Source organism: Semicossyphus pulcher, unplaced genomic scaffold, assembly GCF_022749685.1.
Source record: "Semicossyphus pulcher isolate SPU_LCO1_2020_fin unplaced genomic scaffold, fSemPul1.0.p SCAF_11, whole genome shotgun sequence".
NCBI lineage: Eukaryota > Metazoa > Chordata > Actinopteri > Labriformes > Labridae > Semicossyphus > Semicossyphus pulcher.
The window spans coordinates 11,638,604-11,660,706 of record NW_027211615.1 but is presented as its reverse complement, the minus strand read 5'-3'; the positions used below and the strand labels follow the sequence as shown (position 1 = coordinate 11,660,706).

Genomic DNA, 22,103 nt, shown 5'->3' with positions numbered 1-22,103 from the left:
CTTAAATGAGAGATGACCCAAGTTACGGCCAAACAGGACTTTGTGCATGCACAGACTACAGTATGGGGTTATGTGTGTATGCGTATACGTCAGTGGGGAGGATATTTAAATTACCCTGGTCCTATATTCAGACAAAGCAGCCGTGCTAATGAGGCTTCTCCTCAGATCAAAGCCTGCATTTACCGAACTCTGTAACGGAGCGGCAGCGGGGCCGTCCGGCAGATTAAAAACACACTTCACTTCAGGAGGAAATTGAACCATGGAGGAGGAAATACAAAGTGATAATTGCACATTTTTTCAATGCAAATCTATAAGCTGCACTTTAATCTATGTCTGCATTCATATTTTAGCTGAAATGGTTCTCACAAGGCTCGTGTCTGTGCCGCTGCTGATAAAACAATGCAGCCGGGAACACTGAGCGAAGGTTAATGGTGTGTGACCAATGGAAGGATGGAAGGCTACGGGCCAGATAGAGGCGGGCTGCATCAGAGGACCCTTTACGATTAAAGCTGTGTGGAAGGACACTCTGGGTTTCTGTGTGACACAAGTAACCCTTAAGAGAAGCAAAGCCGTGGACTGATTTCGGATTCATTCTAAAGGCAGAATGGGATTAGCGCAAGTGCGTGGGGTCTTACAATTCAGACCAAACTTTGAATGGAACATGACAGGTTTCCAACGGCAGCGCAGCAGAACATTAGTTTGGTGATGTTGGTAATGATTCACAGCAGATGTCACGCTGTGTACATCTGTGTGCTGATGCACGCAGCGGGATCACTCGGAGTGGGTGTTCGAAAAAAACAGCCATCAGGCGATCTGCTGCTGCTCAGATCACAGCAGTAGATCCATGATGTCGCCAGGCAAAGAGAGGTGGGCGGCTGCTTGTTTGCCGGGTTCACTCACAGAGCACACTCTGACATTAATGGTATGAGAACAACAAGAAATACAAAGCAAATACACACTGTTCAAATATGTATTTTATGAATGTTGTTGCACCTTCGCTGACAGCAAACAACATAAATACACAATACCCTCCTAAAACATCATGACACTTACTACGCCGCTCCAGCACATTTCTGCTCCACTCAAGGATTATAAAGTATCTGGGTCTGCAGCGTTTCTCACAATGTGTGTATTAAAGAGTTCAGGCTGACATCCCATATTTAAAGTTACACTAAACTTTTGTGTCCAGGACAGAAACATACAGATTGTTGGTTGTGTTTTTCAGCAGCTCCGGTGCTGTCGGAGGGGAACCTGCAGAGTCACACTTGTGCAGCTCTCATGGTCCATACCTACCTCTTATTAAGTGGCGCACGGGATATCTAATCTTTCTGTCTTTGTAAAGTTCGCATTCGCACAAAAGTCACCTTTACAAAAGATCTTGGAAGTGTTTGCTTGTGTTTGAATCTGACCTGAATTAAAGACGTGTTTCACGGTGCAATAAGAATAAATAGCAAAATAAAAAAATGCTGTTTACACAGGAAACATCGCCGAGAGAAGCACAGAGGCACTAAACGGCATTTAACATCATTTGGATTTATGTGACTGGGGTGGCTTTGGCTCAGTGGTCGGTCGTCTTTCCTTTTTCAATGATTATTTTATTGGCTTTAGACTTTATTAAATAGGACAGCTGAAGAGAGACAGGAAATGTGGGGAGTAGAGAGTTGGGGATGACATGCACCAAGTGCGATCAGTGCGTCGAGGACTGTAGCCTCTATACACGGGGGCGCCTGCTCTACCAGCTGAGCTAAACCAGCACCCCTGGGTCGGTTGTCGGTTCGATCCCCCGCTACTGCAATCTACATGTGAAAGTGTCCTTGGGCAAGACACTGAACCCCAAATTGCTTCTGCAGGCATAGCCATCGGTGTGAATGGTTAGAATCAGATTGCATAGCAGCCTCTGAGTGTATAAATGTGTGTGTGAAAGGGTGAATGTGACCTGTCGTGTAAAAGCGCTTTGAGTGGTCTGAAGACTAGAAAAACGCTTTTTAAGTGCAGTCCATTTACCATTTAGTCTTACTGTACGGTATCATGGGTCTCATCACAACAGTTCAACCATCCATTCATCATCTATACTGCTTGTCCTGTTTAGGGTCGGCTGGAGCCTTTCCCAGCTGTCATTGAGCGAGAGGCGGGGTCACACCCTGGACTGATCGCCAGTCAATCACAGGGCTGAGACACAGAGACAGACAACCTTTCACGCTCACATTCACAGGCAATTTTAGAGTCACCAATGAACCTAACGAGCATGTGTTTGGACTGTGGGAAGAAGTCGGAGTACCCAGAGGGAGCTCAGGCATGCACGGGGAGAACATGCAAACTCCACACAGAAAGGCCCCCTTCGTCCGAACCGGGGTTCGAACCAGGTAACCTTCTAGCTGTGAGGCGACAGCGCGAAGACAATTCAGTAATTCTTTAATTTTTCCTTAAATGACTGCACACAAAATTTAAAAATGTGAGTTTCCAACAAATTTAAGAAGAAATTAGTCTCTGAAAATCATCGTATATTGATTATATTTGTTAAGCTTGTCTACAAGAAAGGTAAATATAGTGACACATTATAACTGCAGACTTGAGAATGAGTTCTCCTGGGAAAATTAAAGTCTAAAAAAGTAGATGTAGTTCTTAGAGAGTAAGCAAGCACTTTCAAAAACACTGGTTATGTCTTTGAAAAGTTGGGTCCTTATTTTATAATAAGGCTTTTTAAATCGGACCATTCAAATGCAGTGATCAATTCTTTCTATGTGCATTTGTGGCATCTGAGACGATGATGAGATGATGATGATGATTGGAGGATGCAATGCGTACCTGCTGGCATACTGCTCTATCCTGGAGTGGGTGTCATCATGAGAGAGCTGAGGTGACTGGGACAGCCTGGAAATGAATGAGGTAATGGAGACGAATGAGTTCAGCATGCTCTCACAACATCATTAACACACAGGGATTCACAGGCGCATGCACACACTCTCTCACACACACACGCACACAGACTAATGGCTCCTCACAACATCACCTAGAAAACAAATGTGAGGATCCTAAAAAGAGAAATAGGAAGAGCGGGATGATCTACGGAGCAGGTGGATGCTTTCTGATAGCCGCTGCTGGGATGAGCGACTGAATGCTAGTGGGATGCTTTAGAGAGGAAGAGAGTGAGGGTGGTGATGAGGAGGAGGAGGAGGAGGAGACAGTGGGTGAGTTTTTTCTGTTGCATGCTCAGCCAGTGGATCAGGCAGGCAGGCGGCATGCAGTGCGGTCATGGCTTAGGGGGAGTGAGGACTTGGGGCGGAGGTGAGTGAGAGAGAAGAGGAGTAAAGGAGGTGTGGTTAAAAGGCATTCCAGTCTGGTGGGCGAGTCGGTGGTGCTGTTGCTGGTGGTTGAGGCGTAGATACTCACTCGTACTGCTCCGGACACATGCTGATGAGGGTGACGGGGCTGCAAGAGAACAGGAGGGAAGGAGGGAGGTACCACAAAACATTTCAGGGTCAAAAACACTCGGTGGGTTGGAAAGAAAAACACAGCAGGTGGAGGAACAAGTGGAAGGAACAGCGTCTCAAGGGAAGGCATGTAAAATACACAACACATGTGGGTTAAATAATCCCCCGTTACATGTCAGGAAAACTGCTTCAAAGCAGATTTGTGACGCAGAAAATGTGCCGCTTGACAGTCAGTTTCCGAAGGGTCAGGGTGAGTAAGTGGACCTGGCATCGTCTCTGAAATGTAACCAGCTTGTGTGTGTGTGTGTGTGGAAGCGTTCACAGGAGAAGGGTTGATTATGTCGGTTGACATCTCTGCTGTCACACACACTTCATGTAATTGGTTTTTACAAATCCTGCCGCATACAGAATGATACGGCCCGAATTCTGTCCCCTTTTTCTCATTTATATCATGAGGATTTACTGAAATAGCGCGCTGCGAACACACATACAGAGACGTTTTTATAGTTAATCTGCTATTGAGGACATTATGTCGTTTGTTGTGTAAGAATCCTGCAAATGACGCCACCAACCGGGATACATCGGTCATGTGTCTCGTTAAAGTTTTTGTTATAATTGCAGCTATGTTTAAAGACGCAGGGCATAAATTTTCATCTCAAAAACATAAATAAACGTGTTGTTTTCACGGAGGAGGCCGGCGGAAATTGGTTGAGGTTGACAGTCTCTCGCCTCCCGCTGTTGTTCCCACGCTAAAGGAGGGAATTTCACAGGGAGACGAGCCGTGTGGGGGTTATTTTTTCTCACAGCGGAGCAGCCAGCGCGGTCACACTTCTGTAGCTGCGAGGAGAATTTGAAATGTAGCAGGAGGTTCAGACGGGGGAGAAAAAAGGAGTCCGGGGTCAGCAGGGGAGACAGAGCTAACTATTCTGAGACGTTAACAGTCAGCATCAGCTCTTCATTTGACGGCGTTGTAATGTGTAGATGGATTTGTCCAACCTGCAGTCATTGACACGTCTTTAACCCTCAGATTGACGCACTTGAAAAACAGCAGTAGAACTTCTTTAATAGAGACAGAGAGGAAGAGGAAAGGAAGTGTGTGAGGAAAAAATGAGTGAAAGAAAGGTGACTTAAGGACAGAGAGGGCGGGGATGAATCACGACAGAGAGGACCTTGGTGGTCTGACAAACGCGGCCGCTGTAAAGACTGTGTTTGGATGGGGAGGCTTGTCGAGAGCAATAACAGGGTGCAGACGCTGCTCAACTTTCATTTCCTCTGGTAAAAGGTCTGAGCTGCCGGAAAGCGAGAGTGTGTCTTAGAGCATGCTCAAAATACAAGAAAGCAAGGTTGTTTTGCCTTTTTATTCAGCGCTGATTTGAATAAGGTCAAACAGGGTAAAGTGAAACAAATTCAAAAAAAGGTAATGGCCTCTTTAAGATTAGAATAAGCCCACTCATAACCTGTAATGACCTGAGTGGAGCCTGCTCAAATAAACCGAGAAAACTTGGAAGCGCTGCCCGAGAAAAACTGAACAAACTGCCAAAAGAGGTGACGTCTTTTGCCCTCTCTTCATGCATTTGTAAAAAATCCTGTTTGTTTTTCTGCTAAACGCCCTAAAAGGTTTCTGAAAAAAATCCATTTAGTCCATCATACTGCTGTAGTCACTCTGTCACATCTACCACTGCTGCTCTCTGCCGTACCTGTCCGCTCTTTACTCTGTCAGGGATAAAAGACCACCTGGCCCGTGCGGACACCTCAACCTGTCTGTCAGGAAGACGGGAAGCAGAGGGACGGGGAGAGAAACGCGCGTATGAAAGTGTGAAAGCAAAATTCAGATAGAGGTGAGAGAGATACTTGCACGGATTTCAAAATAGAAGCGTAAGAGGGTGTTGTTTGGAAATGATTTGAAATTGAAGCGTGTAATTTGGAGGCTCCAGATCAGATTAAACACCTTTATTGGTGGGTTGTTTTTTGAAGCAAACCCAAATGTTATGAATTTTTATGTCTCTTCAGTTCGGTATAAATTCCACTTTAAACGGTTGTACCTGCAAACGCAGAAATCCACACAGGACATTGTGTTTAACAACAAAACAATTTTCTTTTTTGACTGAATTCTAAAAAGAAAAAGGTTTTGCCACTAATTTCCAAACCCACGTTCAAACCCGCTAACCTCCCTGCGAGGCCTGATATCCCATTAGGTGGGGTAAAAAAGCATAAACCAGCACTGAGTGGGAAACCATTACAGCGCTTCTTTTCGCATTATCAGATATAATCGTGACGAATCAAAAATCCTATCTGCCGTGAAATGAAGCAAAGATCTGAGAGGGAGGTGCGAGTAGGCGGTGTTTCGCTCTCTCAAGGTGGAGAGAAAGAGAGAGTGGGTGGAATTAAAAAAGAGAAATGGTGATAGGAGAGAGTGGAAAGAAAAGAGAGAGAGAGAGAGAGAGAGAGAGAGAGAGGAGTGAGTGCATTAGGGAGGGCAATTATACAGCAGGCAATCTCATTTTGTGTTCTGCTGCTACACTACTTTAAAGATTAGTAAGTTTGCTTTGTAAAGACGGGCAATGGAGGCTGACTCATCTTAATATTGTTAAAAAGTGAATGATAAATATTTGATGAGGATATTTAGGATAATGTTAGTTGTGTATTTAAAACTTAAAGAGCAGCTCCAGTCATGTTTTAAGACGTATAAAATGCTCTGCTTTAAATAATAAATTATGTCTGATGTGTTTTTTCTGCAAAATATGTTTAATTACCTTTAAAAAATCCTCCCGAGGCATCTCCTCCTTCTCCCTCATGAAAACATCCTAAATCTGCCCCGCCCACTATGCGCATTTCCAACAGCCCCCTCCGTCGCGCCTGAAGCTCACCCAACTCAGAAAGTTAAATACTTGTTTTGATTTTTCTGTTTTGCTACATTAGCTTCAAGTGCACGTGTCAGAATGGTAATGTATTTCATGTATCGCTCTCCAACTTGAATTACAGCCAAAAACAAAACACGTCTCTGCCATCGTTTAGTGGCAACTTGTTGAAGCTTAGCTAGCTTTAAATGTAGTAATTAGTAGTAGTAACGTTAACGTTAGTAGTCAGTAGTGAGTTTGCAAACATGACGATGACCGTGCGAAGTGGTTGCCATAGGTTGCACTAGGGCTGGGCAATATGATAACATATAACGTTAAAACAATATGAAAATGTCTATCGTATGTGTTTTTCTATATCGTCTCTATCGTGATGTCACAAAACCAGCGGCTGAACTGCTTTACGGCTATTTTTGCGTCATTTTGACAATGCTTTACGGTCTAATCCTTGCACGTGGGAGTGAACCTGGATTGAGTCATTGAGGGAGGCGTTGTTTATTAACATGGACATTATCGTGCAGAAAAGGGCTCGGGAAACTCAATACTTTTTATTTATGAGGCATTTAATTCACACAGGATTATCCAAAAATAGGATTAAACATGTGGTTATTTCATATCGGCTAATTATTTGTTAAATTACCAGAAAAAAAAAAAATCATGATATAGGATTTTGGCCATATCGCTCAGCCAGAGGTTGCACATAATGATATGCATAGCGTCAGCCCGTCCATTAACGGGATTGGCTCCTTAAGTTTATGACATCACAAACCCTGCCACTCTAAAAACGTGTTGTTCAGCCTGCCCTTGGTGCACTGCAGTTTAAAAGCAGACAGGCCCAGCCATGGAGATGACTGCTTATGTTGTCCCTGATATGTCTTGTAGCACATGAAGAACACCACATGGAGATGTTTACAAGGTTAAACACTTGATTCTGAGGTTGAAATCTTGACGCAATCATTTTTCTATGGCAGGAAATGCTCTGATGTTTATATAATCTGCATAATTCCTCTTTTCAAGCAGAGACCGAGACCTTGTTCCAAATCCAGGAAAACATCCATTTCAATTTAGCTCGCAGTTTCATTTAAGCGAAAATGGAGATGACAAGAACCATGAAGCTGTGACACCATACATCTAAAATGAATGTGTTATGCTTAGCATTTCTTTACATGGGTTGTATGTTTGAGCCGAATCTTAAAGACAGTCCAAAAGCCTGTGGCAGCATGCGGATACTCCACAGCTCAGAACAGAGATTGCCTTTAAAAAAGATGTGAAAATAACGTCCATGAAAGAGTCCTAAGTTTCTTCAAGTGTTCCCTTCTTCCATATTTTTCAAAGATCTCCTGCTTTTTTCCGATAATTCCTCGTACTTTCCGCGGCATTTATCAGTCAGGGATCTCTGCGGTAGACATTTTTCAGAGAGGAGGAGAAGTGAGAGCGGAGCGTGGTGGGAGGTGAGGAGGATGATGGGAGAGATGAAAGAGGGAGTGCAATCCATCTGAGGATGACTGTGTGCAACTGCATGTGGGGAAAATCCATCGCAAGTGAACAGGTGAGTCATTCTGGGTGCACGCATCAACATTTCTGAGAGTTTTTTGTGCCGAAAAAGATGCAGAAATAAAATTCAAAAGAGGGCGTGAGTGGGAAATTAAGTCAAATGCAAAACACAATACAAGTGCCAAAGAGGGTGCCGGCGGTCTGGTATTTGAAAGAGCCACACACTACAGAAGGTGGGGAAGAGGAGACCACCCGGGGCGTCTGCATAATGTGGACCTAGCTAAACGACACTCCGCGGGGATTTACGGCTGGCTGGAGCAGGGACATAAATCACACGTAGTCAGTGGGGCGGCTGCTGCTGTACAGAAGATCTACAGTGCAGCTACAGCACCTGGTAAAGATTGGACCGACAGGTAAATACACACGTTAACTGAGAAGGGAATTAACACTCTGCAGGAGTCTGTAGCAGGAGCCTGTGTGGGTGTGAGTGTCAGGTACCTGAGAGTGTTTATGACAGAGTGACAGATTTGACAGCATGATACATTTAAAGGGCACTTTTACATGTCGGAATCAGTCACAGGGAGCACTACTCAGCCAGTGAAAGCCGATATAAAATGTCTATTGTGGCTTTTGAGGAGATTTGTCAAGCTAAAAAAGAGTTATTAAGTTACATGTTGGGAGAGGAGTTGTTAGGATAGACACTAACACGGTGCATTTTGAGCTTGAGTCAGGATAACTCAGCGTCTGCAGCATCGATTTTAGAGCATTATTATTTAAATCTCTCTCTTTAAACTCTTAATGTTATTTAAGTGCACTTATAAACTCACTGAAGCACCATTTAAAGAGACAGTTTAAGCGTAATGTCACAAGCAGCCCCATTTGAAATAAAGAAGACGCCTTCCAGGTTTTAATTCTGTCTCTGTGGTAATTATTTAGTTATCTCTTGTGACATGCCAAACATTTGTCTTTATAAGTACTTTAAAGGCAAAATCCCTTTTCCTTTAAACGGTTAGCATTTTGTGTCTTAGCTCCTCACAAGTCATTCATTAAAGGGGGGTATTATGCTAATTTCAAGCTTCATATTTCACTCTGTGATACCTGTGGAGTAGCTTAGCATCATTTACAATGAACAAAACTCTTCATTTTTCTCACTCTGGTGCTCTGTGCAGGCCCTCACACAGCCTCTGCCTGAGACGACTCAGTCAGCTCTGTCCCTTTAAGGAACCCTGCCCCTTTGTGATGTCACAAAGTGCAGCCTGCAGACTGAGCTGAGAAGCCTGGGGATTACTCCAACATACTTTTACCTACAGATTTGAAACTTCACCCACGTTAAGTCTGAACATCCAACACTATTAAACTATACATTAAAATGTGAAACAGCTTGATACCCCCTCTTTGATTAAGCATTAATAAATGCATGTGAGCCCACCAGTAATGTTAAGTGTTACCGCCTTTATTAACACTGATCTTTATTCATGGTTATAAACATAAATTCATCCAATCAAATGTAATTTCAGCCAATCAGCTTACATGACTCACAACTTTTATCAATGGCGCAGCTGTAGACAGTGAGTCAGTATACTTGGGTACCATCCTTGATGACAAACTGACCTTTGACGCTGTTCTTTCTGAGAAAGATGAGGAATTTTAATGTCGACAGGTCGCTTTTAAAAATATTGTATTCATCTTTTATTGAATGTGCAGGTTTGGCGACCTCAGCTTTGCTAACAAAAACAGGCTGGGAAACATTGTTAAACTTTGCCAAAAGATTGTCAACATTAACTTTAATGACCATGGCCACTCAGAAGGCAAAGGCCATCCTCGAAGATATGTCACCACCTTCTTCATGCAGAGTTTAGACGTCTGCCAACAGGGAGGAGGTTCACTTACACTAGGAGGGCCAAATCCAACAGATATCTTAGGTCATTGTTCCATCAGCAGTTGGGTTTTTAAAGAAGCTGTAGTCATTGTTACCATTGCACGTATACGAAGGACCGTTGGCTTTGTGTCTATCATGATGACATCCATGGGAGTATGCATTTATGTCTCCTGTTTTTGATGACAAGAAAGATTTTCCAATCCAATCTAACCCAATGTAAAACCACATTTGACCATGGCTTCATGGTCAGGAGAAGCTCGTCGTGCAGCACAAGCTGTCAGTTTGGATGTCAGTTGTCAGATACGTCTCCATTCATCCCCTTCATCCTCCTTGTTCTGATCTTACATAACTCAGTAGAGCTCCATAGCAGTTTCCGCTAAGTCACGCCCCCTTTCAAGAGATCCAACCAAATTTTAGGATTTGATTTATTTGATTTGATTCATCTGTTAGCTTTTAAATTGCAATCACATAACATACAGTATGTCCCAATACCAGCCTAAAGGCATCTGCTGTGACTTTAGGACAGCTTGCTGCACAACAGACACTGAACAAAGTGGATTTAGTTTCGGGTGCAGACATCAACATATTGAGCCCAATCAATCATGTTTCCCAAAGACACTTAAAAGTCACTTACGTTTCCAAGTTGTCTCCCTCTAGTACCGTCTGGACCGGTAGGTAACCGAGCCGAGGATGTTTGGCAAAGTACTTCTTCGATCGGAATTTGTTCTTCAGCACTTTGGTGAAATCACGCATGTCCTCGCCCGATGTCGTCTACGAGAGAGAGACGGAAAAGAAACAAAGAGAGAAAGTTTAATTGTTATTACTGTTTTTTGTGTGTGGGTCCATTTCAGCTGTCTCTTGTGCACACACACGCGCAGCATATGCATCCTCGTGTGGAGGAAAATGTGTTTTGTTAATTAGATACTTAGCAAAGGTGTCTCTCCTGCAGAAGCGCTTTCTGCCTCGCAAGCAAACAACAAATTACAGCAGCAGTGTGACCAGAGGGGAGAAAATCCCTTTGCAGAGGATTCAGACAAACACACACACAGACACACCCGCAGACAAATATACATCTCCCACAGTTGACAGATGTGCGTAAGTGAACAGACTCCATTGAGTTCACTCGGCTTATTGACTAATCCATGCAAATTAAGATGGTAGCTTTAGCGAAGCATCGGCTATTACAAAACAATTAGACCAAAGCTGGAGGAGACGTTAAGCAAGTAAACATGCGAGTGTGTGTTTATGTGAGCTCCTTCCTGTGTAGCTTAACTCACTTGTTTTTAGGGCTGTGAAGGGACTGAATTTTTCTAAACGTGGTGAAACACTAACACCGCCTTGCAGTTCAGTGGTTAATGCCACCTCAGTCCGCTGCCGGAGTTTCTTTGTTTATTTAACTACAGCGCGTCTCCCAGACGGTAAAGCATCATCGACATGAGTGAACACAGCATGAGCGGTGGACACGCAAGTTTATTTACCACTACTAAGTTCACATCCTTATTTGCTGAATGAAATTCGTGGTAAATGGTAAATGGACTGTACTTATATAGCACTTTTCTAGTCTTCCGACCACTCAAAGCTGCTTTTACACTACATGTCACATTCATCCTTTCACACACTCATTCACACACTAAGTGCCAATTTCCACTCAGAATCTATGCAATCATACCCGTAGATATGCCACCGGGAGCAATTTGTGGTTTGTGATACTGAACACGGGCTCATCTGTGCAATTAGATGGTTGAAAGAGCGTCGATCTGACAGACAGGTTTCTTTTGCTGCTTACTGTGATTTTTTCTTTTTTAAAGATTTTTTTGAGGGCTTTTATGCCTTCATTGACAGAGAGGACAGGAGATAGTGTCGGGAACAGGGAAAGAGAGAGTGGGGATGACACGCGACAAAGGGCCGAGGGTGGGAGTTGAGGGTCGCATCAAGGACTGCAGCCTCTGTGTATGGCCGCTGATTTAACCGCTGAGCTAAACCGGCACCTGATTATTCGACCACCGGGGTCAGCCCCACAAGTGGGTCTGTATGTGACTGACTGAGTGAGTGACAGTACTTTCACAGCCGTAGAGAGAGAGAGTTGGGACATCGCAATGGTGGATCATGGAGCATATTGGACCTCCACTGACGCGACTCTCTGTCTATACGGCTCTGGATACTTAGTTCAGGGAGTAGGCGGGGCTGCTCCTCCGTTGCTTGTCCGCTGTCCTCTCCTACGTCCGCAGCGCGCACCTGCTTTCAAACACGTTGTCATCGGCCTCATAAGGACAGTCCTTGTAACACATTGCCCACAAAAGCGCACATTGACCTGATGTGATCAGCCACATACTAGGTTTTGACCTAGTCTTGTTAAAACTAGTTTGTAGTATGTTTCCCTTTAGATTTCAATGGGTCAAAGACGCAGAAAGCGGTGATGATGTCACTGTGTCCACCCAGCTGTGGGCGTCACATAACCGCGGCATTGCGGTCATGCAGTTACTGTCACAGCTCTGCCTGTTTTTTAAAATTTGTTATGATGATTTTTTTGCCCCTCTTTGCTTTTATGAGAGAGGAAGACACGCGGCAAAGGGCCGAGGATGGGAGTCGAACATGGGCCGCTGCATTGAGGACTGTCGCCTCTGCACATGGGAAGCACAACCGCTGAGCTAAACCAGCGCCCTGTGTTTATATTGTTAATGTTATTTTCTTGCCTTAATAAGACATTAACAATGTAGATAATGATGTTAAAAGCAAGAGAAAACTGATGTTATGACTTATAACTAATAAATCTCCCTAGAGACATTGAACTTAAAGGATGTCCATCATATCCACTCGGCCTCCCTGATGTGTTGCGACAGTCGAGTCCAAATAACATCTCCATTTAGGAAAGGTAAAAACACTGAACTGAACATCACAGGAATCAATACAGCGCAGCACCAAACCTCACTTCTTCAATACGAGTGTAAAAGCCCATTGGAGCAATGAAAATGCGACTCCTATAAAAAGCAAAACCTAATAACAGAAAGCAATATTGTGGCCGTAAAATAAACAGTACGACGACAACGAGAGAACAAACCTTATTAAATGACCGCAAGAGTCTCACAAAAGCAACTCTCAGTCTTCAACTCTGCAAATTCTGTTTTTTTTTTTTTTTGTGGCAACTTTATCTGATATTGACTTGTTTTTTTCATCGGAATAACACTGAAACACAATTTGATTTGCGCATGGGGAGAAGGGTAAACATGAATTATGAGAGCTATATATTTGAAGAGAAAATAAACTTCAGTGGTGTTGGAGAAAGTTGAGCTGAACTGCAGGATTTTAAGTGATAAAATAAGTTTTCATTTGCTTCCCCTCTGGCAGGAATTACAGATTTAGGTCTTTGATACATCTAACAGCTCGGAACTGCTCGATTAGGGTGAGTTTCTACCCGTCTGCAGTTTCTTGCAGCTCAATAAAACTTAGATAAGTCAGATTTGCAGTGATTAGAAACATTAAGTTTCACATAATTCCGCAGTTTTTAGCAGGATTTAACTCAAAGCTTTTCAAGGTTTTCCTACATCAGTATTGATTGTACTCACTGAACGCTTGAGGTCATTGTTTGTGCAGAACAGAAGCTGTTGCACCCGTCTGTGATGTCCTCAATAATTTGCTTGTATTTGGCTCCGTTTCCTGCTCCCTTTATTCTCACACATCCTCAAGTTTTTTTGTGTTGAAAGCCTGCGGACAGTATCCTGCTGCCACAGCCATTCTTCAAAGTAGTGATGGTGATAAGTAGAGACTGCTCTCTGGCAGAAACTGAGCTTAACATTAAGGCTGATAAGTTTTCATTCTTGCTGACTCAGGGTGGACTATCTTTTGCTCTTATTTCACAGGACATGCTGTTAGGAGGCTTTCTTTCTATCATTCACAAACTACAGATGTATGCCTTACTGATTGTTGTTCTTTTAACAAGTCTGTACAGGCTTATACGGTCCTTATTGTGGCCGCAATTACGATGGCTGACAAGAGCAATCATGCTGTGACGGCCCAAACAATTTTCTACTAGAAGAAACAGGCTGCAAATTCAGAAACGATGCCAATTCAGAAACATGTGCAACAATGGAACGCGCTGCAAAAGAAAAAAACGTGCTGCACATACAGAAACGATGCAAACTCAAAAACACATGCAAAAGAAAAATGTTGCAAATCCAGTCAGAACAACGGACGTGCTCCAAGCCTGCAGGGGGCGCTCGCTGTAACAGCTAAGTGTTGCTTCCCTTTAGCTACGGATCTAAGGTAGCCGTGCAGCTAGCGGTCAGCTGACTCTACCCAGTGTCCTCTGGGCACAGAGGTGTGAAGAAGAAGAATACGTCATACTAGGGGAAATTACATTTTTTCACTAGGGCACAAACAGGACCCTATGGACATGCATTAATGGAGAGACGTCAGAGTGAGGGGGCTGCACACGGCCTTGCTCAAGGACACCTCATTGATGCCCAGGGAAGGACCGGGCACCTCTCCAGCTACCAGCCCCAATTCCATGCTCGGTCTGTAACAGGACTTGAACCGGCCACCATCCGGTTCCCAAGCCAATTCCCTTCAGACTGAGCTACCGTCGACCCCGAAGTGCTCAAACTAGCACTGAAGCGTCAGACCGCAGGGAGTTCGGAGCTGCCATGCCTGGGGCAGGGAGGGTTGGGACTCTGTGGGCAATGATGGTGGAGTTTGCAGCGAGTTCCTGTCGTCGCAAATTGTTTCGGACTTAATCCTCCATAATTTCTGAATTTGCAGCCTGTTTCTTCTCAGAACCGTCTGGGCCGTTGCAGCGCGATTGCCCTTGTCGGTGACCATACATGATATGTATATGTAGTTATTCAAATATGATTTAAGTTGTGCGGACATCTCAAGAAGATTAAACATAATATGGATGACCCTTATCTGTAATTTAGGGGGCTTTGCTTTTATTAGTTGCAAGAATTTATAAATACATACTTTCATTTTATGGGGATGTGTGCAGATCGAAGCCAGAAGTCCTCTTTGATTTAAACATGTGACACGAGAATATTTGGAAAAAGTGGAGGGGAAATGTTGCTGTTTATTTCTATCCGATAAAGCTGAGGATCAGTAAAACTGTGAGAGTGATTAATGCCCCCTATAGCTCAGTAATAATCTCTAAGCAGCATTTTAAGTGTTTGTTGCTGCAGCAAAGCTGAGAATAAGATAATGTTTCTCAAAGTCGTCTCTGGCAGCTGCTGGGCATCTTAACTCAGGAAAAAACCATCACCGCTCCCTGCAGCTGCTCCTCCAGAGTCAATATCTATCCCATTTGCAAAATTGAAAAAGCAAATTAAAAAACAGAAATGAGAAACGTCTCCACTCGAGTCACTCAAAGTTTGACGTTAAGCAATATTGAAACCAGTGGGCCCACAAGTGTGCGATTCCTAATTGAGAAAGGGAGCAATGTTCAATTTCGCCCAGCTCCCCCTTTTCTAATATTGCGCTCTCTGCGTAGTAGTAAAGTGAAATATTGCTTTCTGGCAGAAAAGATAAAAATGACCTCAGAGAGCCATGAGCATTTCACCATTTGTTCATGTGAATTCAGATGGAGTCAGAGGTCTGTCGGGGGGGTTGGAACAAGCTGGAGATACGGCTGAATGGGAAGGAAGACGTAGAGGCAACGGGAAGGAGCATGTGTGGACTTTTTAAATCACGGTGAGCGAATGTTAAAGACTCAGTTCCCAGCTGAGGACAAAATGCAAACCCCCTCAAGGTCAACTCTTAAATATCAGTCTTTTGTTTAAGGTCAGATATGAAGTGGTGTCGGGGGTAAATCAGATTCCATTGCTTATACCTAATTCTGTGCACATAACTGGATATGAAACAACAATACAAGGCCGAAAGTTTGTGGACTTGCTCTGTTTTTCATGGTTACATCATGCACAGTGAAAGGTCCACAAAGAAATGGAGTTTGCGTTGGGTGTGGAAGAACCTTAACCTTTAGGAGGTATTGGGATGCAGACTGTGAGTCAGGCCTTATTCAGAGAACTTGAGGGGCTATGTTGTTGTGGTTTATGCTTGTTTAGATCCAGAAGTCCAGATTGAGTAATAGACTTGTGTTTTTACTTGTCTTGTTGAAACAGTTCTAATGTTGTGTAAAGGTCTACTTAATCTCTATTTAGAGGCGGGGACGTGGATTTGTACAGGAATTGTCTGGTTTCCATTTGTAGTAAGTTTGTAGTCCAAGTAATATTGACCAATCACGTATCAGCAGGCTGCGGTGTATGCAGGAAAAAACGTCCGTGTGGAGAGCAAAAGCAGGCGGAACGTAATGCGCAGTAATGAGTAATGATCACAGCTCCCATCAGCAGCTATCTGATGACGATTTAGCTTCTTATTAATCTCTATAAACAGACATCTGCATGATAACAGCTAACAATCTGTTCTAGATAAAAAATTCAACTTGAGATAAATTCCCTTGATGCTGTGTCACAGAAGCCGTTCAGCGTTTAGATTTCCCGACTTCCTCGAATGCATCAGATATGATCGATCTGACCTCCGTTCAACAAACGAGCATTTTAAAAGTAGTTTATTTTTCGGGGTTCATCCTGCTGAAGTAGGACAGAGTGCAGCCTTGTGTAACTTATTGTTTACAGTGAAACTGAGACTCAGCTGAAACAGATGAACGGGGGCTCCTCCAGGCGATTTACTGAAACAATATAATTTCACAGTTTATTTTGCTTACATATCTGGAGGAGCGGATTTCGCTACACTTTTGATCTGAACACACGGTTACTTCTCAAGTTGCTAACTGGACTGTAAACTATACAGCGCACGGAAAAGGAAGTCTTGGCTGGAAGTTGTTTATCACTAACTGCTGGATAAACTGGACACGCCCGACATGTTGACTATATCATCATCAGACTTTAGCCGATGGGTTCCGAGATTGAGGTCTACTTGGTCATGTTGCTGCAATGACTGCATTTTAATAGTTTAAAACGAGAGTGCCTCTGAGTTTTATTTTATTATGCATATGAATTTATGAAACTCACAACACTGCACATCTTATAAGGGAGGATAGTACAACTCTCCAAAGTAAGAGACACTGGTTTATGATTTTTCCCAATGATCTCCAGGTCCGCAGTAAAAAGCGTCAGCGTTCATGTTACAAAATACGAGGAATGTGTTTCTGCACGAATTGGACTGGCTGACACAGTTTCAGACCCCCTGCAGCTCACTCTCTCTCCCTGCATTGCTGGTGTCTGTCTGACTGTCAAAACATCCACACATAAACTCACTACTGCTTTAAAATAGGAGCAAATCTCTGCAGCCAGATCCTAAATGCTTGTGGAAAGCCTTTCCATAAGAGAGGAGGCTGTTATTTAGCAGCATATTGATGCCTGTGGTTATGGAGTAAGATATTAGCCAGCTGTCCACAGACTTTAAGTCTGCGTTTGTTAATATGCAATGCATGGAATTACTACTTTTAATTGAAAATCAGTATGAATGAACCACAGTAAAATACAACGTGTGCGAGTCTGAATGTGTGTGCTTTCATTAAAAGGTTCACAGGAGTGTGTGGGCACGGAGAATAGAGATATAAGATGAGTTATGTGTGTGTGCCAGTGTGTGTGTGTGAGTCCCTCACCGGTGTGCAGTACTCCACCATGGGGTAGTTGAGCTTGTGGCCCTTGGCGGTGCGCCCAGAAAAGAAGCAGCTCTGACACACGTCGTAGTTGAAATGCTTCAGACTGCGATACCTACGGAGGGAAAGAGAGAGAGAGAAAGAGAGAGAGAGGTGAAAAGTGAGATAAGTGCGGAAAGGAGAGTGTGTGGATGTCACTTTCATGTCCTCAGGATTTGTGTGCGTGTGTGTGAGTGTAAGAAAGAGAGAGAGGGAGTACGAGCACATATGTATCCCTACATCATGAGTCCTCTCCAGGCGACACTGGGGCCTCCTGGAGAGCTGTCAATTTCCGCTGTCACACCATCCTCCACACACACACACACACACACACACACACACACACACACACACACACACACACACACACACATATATATCAATATGCTGACAGTGTGACAGACAGCTGGATTCCCACCAAAACACTACAACGTGCCAGCAGCCGTGGAGGATGTTGTGCTCGGTAGCCAGGAGGCAGTTTAGCAGCTAAATTGAGACAGGAGCCATTCAGACATAATAGCTTAAGTCTTTTATCTCTCTCTCCTCGCCGCTTCCCCAAGGTTAGCTGACTGATGAGCTACGAGAGACGGGCCATATATCAAAGGAAGCAACAGCACACACAACACCGTCAAGTCAGATGCACCATTACGCAGTGACACGCAGCATATTACCGCGCGGAGGAGCTGATAATTCACCTTCAAACAGGAAGCGATGAGATGGTCATTAATTAATGAGTTTATCGACTAACAACTTTGGTTCATTATGGAGCCTGTAGTGTCTGATCCTCTGAGGTGACGACCTTTCATCTGGTAGAAAGCGTTTAGTATAAAGCATCATCTGTGCAAGGTTCAGTACATAAGCTTTAAAGACCAGGTGAAACAGGGATTGAATTTAGATAAAGGAATAAAAACAAAAGTATCACTGCCAACAGTAAAAAAACACGACATCTATTCAATAAATAGATAAAATACAAGCAAAATATATGTATATGCTCCATTACCTATAGTTCTCTACTTCAGCTATTTGTCCACTACCTGTTAATCTACCTGTCTAAACCTACCTACCTGTTAAAGCTAAATTCTGCTAACCAAAACACACACTTGAATTAGAGGAAAAAAAACAGCAAGGATCTCGCATGTCGGCGTGTTTAACAGCAGAACAGCTTCTTGTGTTGGTCTGAGGTTAAAGTTCACAGGTATATAAACTTCAATGACTGTAGTGATTGTTTTAGTTACGTCTCCTCTCGCCAGCCCTCCTCTACTCTGCTCACCCAGAACTGATCGGCTGCAGGAGCCGGATTTGTCAACAGAGCTGTCAATCATCTTTTTTACAGCATTAAATAACTTAAAATTAAAAAATAAACTTGTCAGTAAAATGAACACTTGGACATAAATCAGCATGATAATAACTAACTATAATGACAGAAACCATGTTTGAGAAAGATTTATTTGTTGTGTATTTTGATTTTATAGTTTGACTCATGTCCCATCTGTTAACATGGAGGAGGCGGGCTTTATGACCTATACTGCAGCCAGCCAGCAGGGGGCGATAGAGAGGTATACAGTCTATGGCCACAACTGACTCAGAGTTACATCCAGACTGTAGCATTTATACACTTGCTGTCTGCATCACAGCTATTCAAAGGTTCTATTTGTTAGTCGGCTAGATTTAAGTTTAATGCAAATTACTTGGCTATTTTTTCTGAACAACTTCCTTATAAATAAGATGACATAAAAGATGTAAGATAAATGTAGAGGTGTGAAACTGCTCTAAAAATGAAGGTCAGAATCTAATTTGTTATTATTAGTCCTTCAAACGATTACATCAAAACCAACATGAAGGTCTTTTGTCTCTCTGGATTTTTGTAGCAGAAGCTATTAAATATAGATTACAGCTGTCAGGTCCAACATGAAAGTAAATATGTAAATGAAACGCGTGATGAGTACCGGTATGCTCGACTGCGCAGGAAATGGTGTGTGTTGAATGTAGCTCGCTGGCTTGTTAACCATGCTGCTAATCTGTGGAGCTGACGTCTATCAAACACATCTGCTGACACGTTGTCCTTTAAATCCAGTCTGACTCTTTGGATGATCCCATGATCCACGCTGGTTACAAGAAAACTACTACAAGAAAAAAAATTGAATCTGTAAAATGCCGAGTGTGCATTTCCCCCCTCCACTTTCTCTCCTGCTCGCAGCCTTTCGCTCCCTCTCATCGATCAATGACAGAACCTGGGAGACGTGTGCTTCATCAAGTGTCTGACTGTGTTTCTCTTTCTGCTGGCAAAGCAGGCGATGTGAAGGGGACGATCCTGCCACCCTGCTGCACATATCTCCAACCACAGGAAGAGCTTTTTAACCATGAGCACTGTCAGCGAGGACCTACACTGCATGATAAATCGACTACAGAAACACAAATCTGTCTTTACCTGTTGTTCCTGTATACGTGTGAGACAATAAAAGATGAGGAACAAGCTGAAACAAAGGCAGCTATTGTTGTGTGTGTATGTGTGCGTGTGTGAATGCCAGTCCTGCACAGTATCAGAGGGTGGTCTGTTATGGATTGCTCGCCAGCCAATCAGCTCTTTGTGATCTTTGCGAATGTGTGAGTGTGTTTGTGTTGTTGTGTTTTCGAGTGTGTGTGTGTGTGTTTTGTTGCAAAACCTCCGGATGGTATTTAGCCGGTGGTGTATCAGCTGTTGACATTTAGATAAATGCCTGCCCTCCAGAGCAGATCTGCCCTTTATGCTCAACCAGGAGAGAACAACAGAACGCAGGCACATTGGGTGTTTATTCCGTCTGTAACATGTTACAGAATTAAGTTTTACCTGAAGCCAACAATAGGACACTCCTTGCAGATGTTGCACTTGGCCTGATGTTTGGCCGTCTCTGCTGCGGCCACTCTGTGCAGGACAGGAAGCCAAACCATCGACTGCGGCTCCAGACGCATCCAGTCAACAAACTGACGGGGCTCCAGCTCCACCTTATTGGTCACCTGGAAGAAAAAGAGTCAGTGATTAGAGTTAGGAGCCTTTAAATCAGAGGTTAAAGGTACAATAAGTAGGATTTTCTCCTTGCATTTTGTCAACAACACATTCAAACTGGGCCCCTCCTCCTGGGCTCTTTGTCACCAGAAGCTCACTCTCACTCTCTGGTGCGAGAACACGCCCACCCCGCCGAGCTAACACTGACAGCATCACAGTTACCTTTGCACTAGCATGCTAACCGCCGGTTACTGTTGCGCTAGCATGCTAACTGCCGGTTACTGTTGCGCGCTAGCATGCTAACCGCTGGTTAGCTTGTCCTACCCGGTTTGAGGCACCTGCCTGTCCAACAAAAAGAAGGCCAACTCTGCATCGCTCTTTCGCCACGTTCGCTGAACGGGGCCCTGTTGCTAATTTGAACCACTCCCACACTCACCTGTACGCTGTGATTGGCTCAGGGAACCACAACAGCGCCCCTCCTGAAAACAACAGTATAGATGTAGAGGGAAGGGTCTCACAAGGGTCTGCACACACACTCACCAACACACATGTAAGGAGGCCCATAAGTGATGATTTATATTATATTATATTATATTTGTAAACGTCTATTTTATTTTTCTAGGAAAATCCTACTTATTATACCTTTAAGCAGCCACATGAAGTTTAAAGTTTAAAAAGAGGGCTGAGAAACATGCAGGACATCATCCACAGTAAGTCTTCCCTTATTACCGAAAGCCTCATAAAGATGCAGACAAATTTAAGATGACAATACACATTAAAGTGACGGTTCCCTCAGGCGCATTACGGCCTCGAATTGTGGAGTAAGACTAAATAACTTTTACGAGCTTCTTTTTCATGTTTATTGGTTGAAATATCTACCAATAAACAGTGATTGATTTTAACGCCCTTGCTGCCCTTGCCCTGCTCGCCCACAAACACCCACAAACTCCTACTCTGAACTTTGAATCCAAACTTCTGGAGGTGTAATTGTTTATGTAACCCGTGCTAGCTCTATGGTTTTAAATCGGCAAAAGCCAAGGTGCCATCTTTAAATCATATGTCACCTTTAAAACAACAAAGTTGTTGTTTTCCTGCAGATTATAACGAGCCTATTGGAAAAACCCACACAGGGTGCAAAGCTTTCACACAGTTGTTGTTACCGCTAAACAAATCAAACACGACCTTTCCATCATCCTTGACGCACAGAAAGGGCCGGAAACGTAAGAAAGGACTGAATACATTTGAAATGAGAGAATAATCAAAAGGAGCAGAGCGTGTGTGTGTGTGTGTGTGTGTGTGTTCCTCTGATCCCTTCCCAAGGCTTATATTGTGCAAGACTGCAGTGTCACAGTTTTATAAGTACACCCTTCTGAAGATGAATTCATGCTAGAAAACAAACTAAAAAGAAACAAATTTAAACCTGTAAATTACAACGAAGTATTGCCTCTTTTAATCAATACTTGCAAAAGCTGATAAGGAACCCTTATGGGAACACTGCAAGTTTTGACAGCAGGAGCCAGGGTCTGAGTTTAGTTCCGGGGTAACTGATTTACCCCCTAATAAGTCCCTGCTGGGGGGTAGTACTTTCCAAAGGTCCAGGAACTTTCAGGGCAGGGCCTGCAGTGCTGATTGTTTCTGATTGGTCGAGTATTCGCAGCGTTTTATTTCACCCACCATATTTAAAAGACTGCAGCTGCGAGATAATAATAATAATAATAATACATTTTATTTATATAGCGCTTTAAAAGGTACTAAAAGACACTTAGATCACTGTTATCACTGTGCTCTGAGATGGAGTCAGAGAAAAAAGCACAAG

At 43.4% G+C, this 22,103-nt stretch overlaps 1 protein-coding gene across 4 annotated transcripts in view; it reads right to left on the bottom strand.

Moving 5' to 3' along the window:
- utrn (utrophin) overlaps positions 1–22,103 on the bottom strand; it is a 221,842-nt gene that overhangs the window by 21,400 nt on the left and 178,339 nt on the right. For 3 of the 4 annotated variants that reach the window (XM_069657396.1, XM_069657392.1, XM_069657395.1), the window contains 5 exons: positions 20,132–20,298; positions 17,269–17,380; positions 10,294–10,430; positions 3,391–3,429; positions 2,806–2,871 (listed from right to left, as the gene is read on the bottom strand). In XM_069657396.1, coding sequence (XP_069513497.1) covers positions 2,806–2,871; positions 3,391–3,429; positions 10,294–10,430; positions 17,269–17,380; positions 20,132–20,298 — 521 coding nt within the window. The remainder of the gene's footprint in view (positions 1–2,805; positions 2,872–3,390; positions 3,430–10,293; positions 10,431–17,268; positions 17,381–20,131; positions 20,299–22,103) is intronic. The other variant, XM_069657394.1, reaches the window with a different exon arrangement.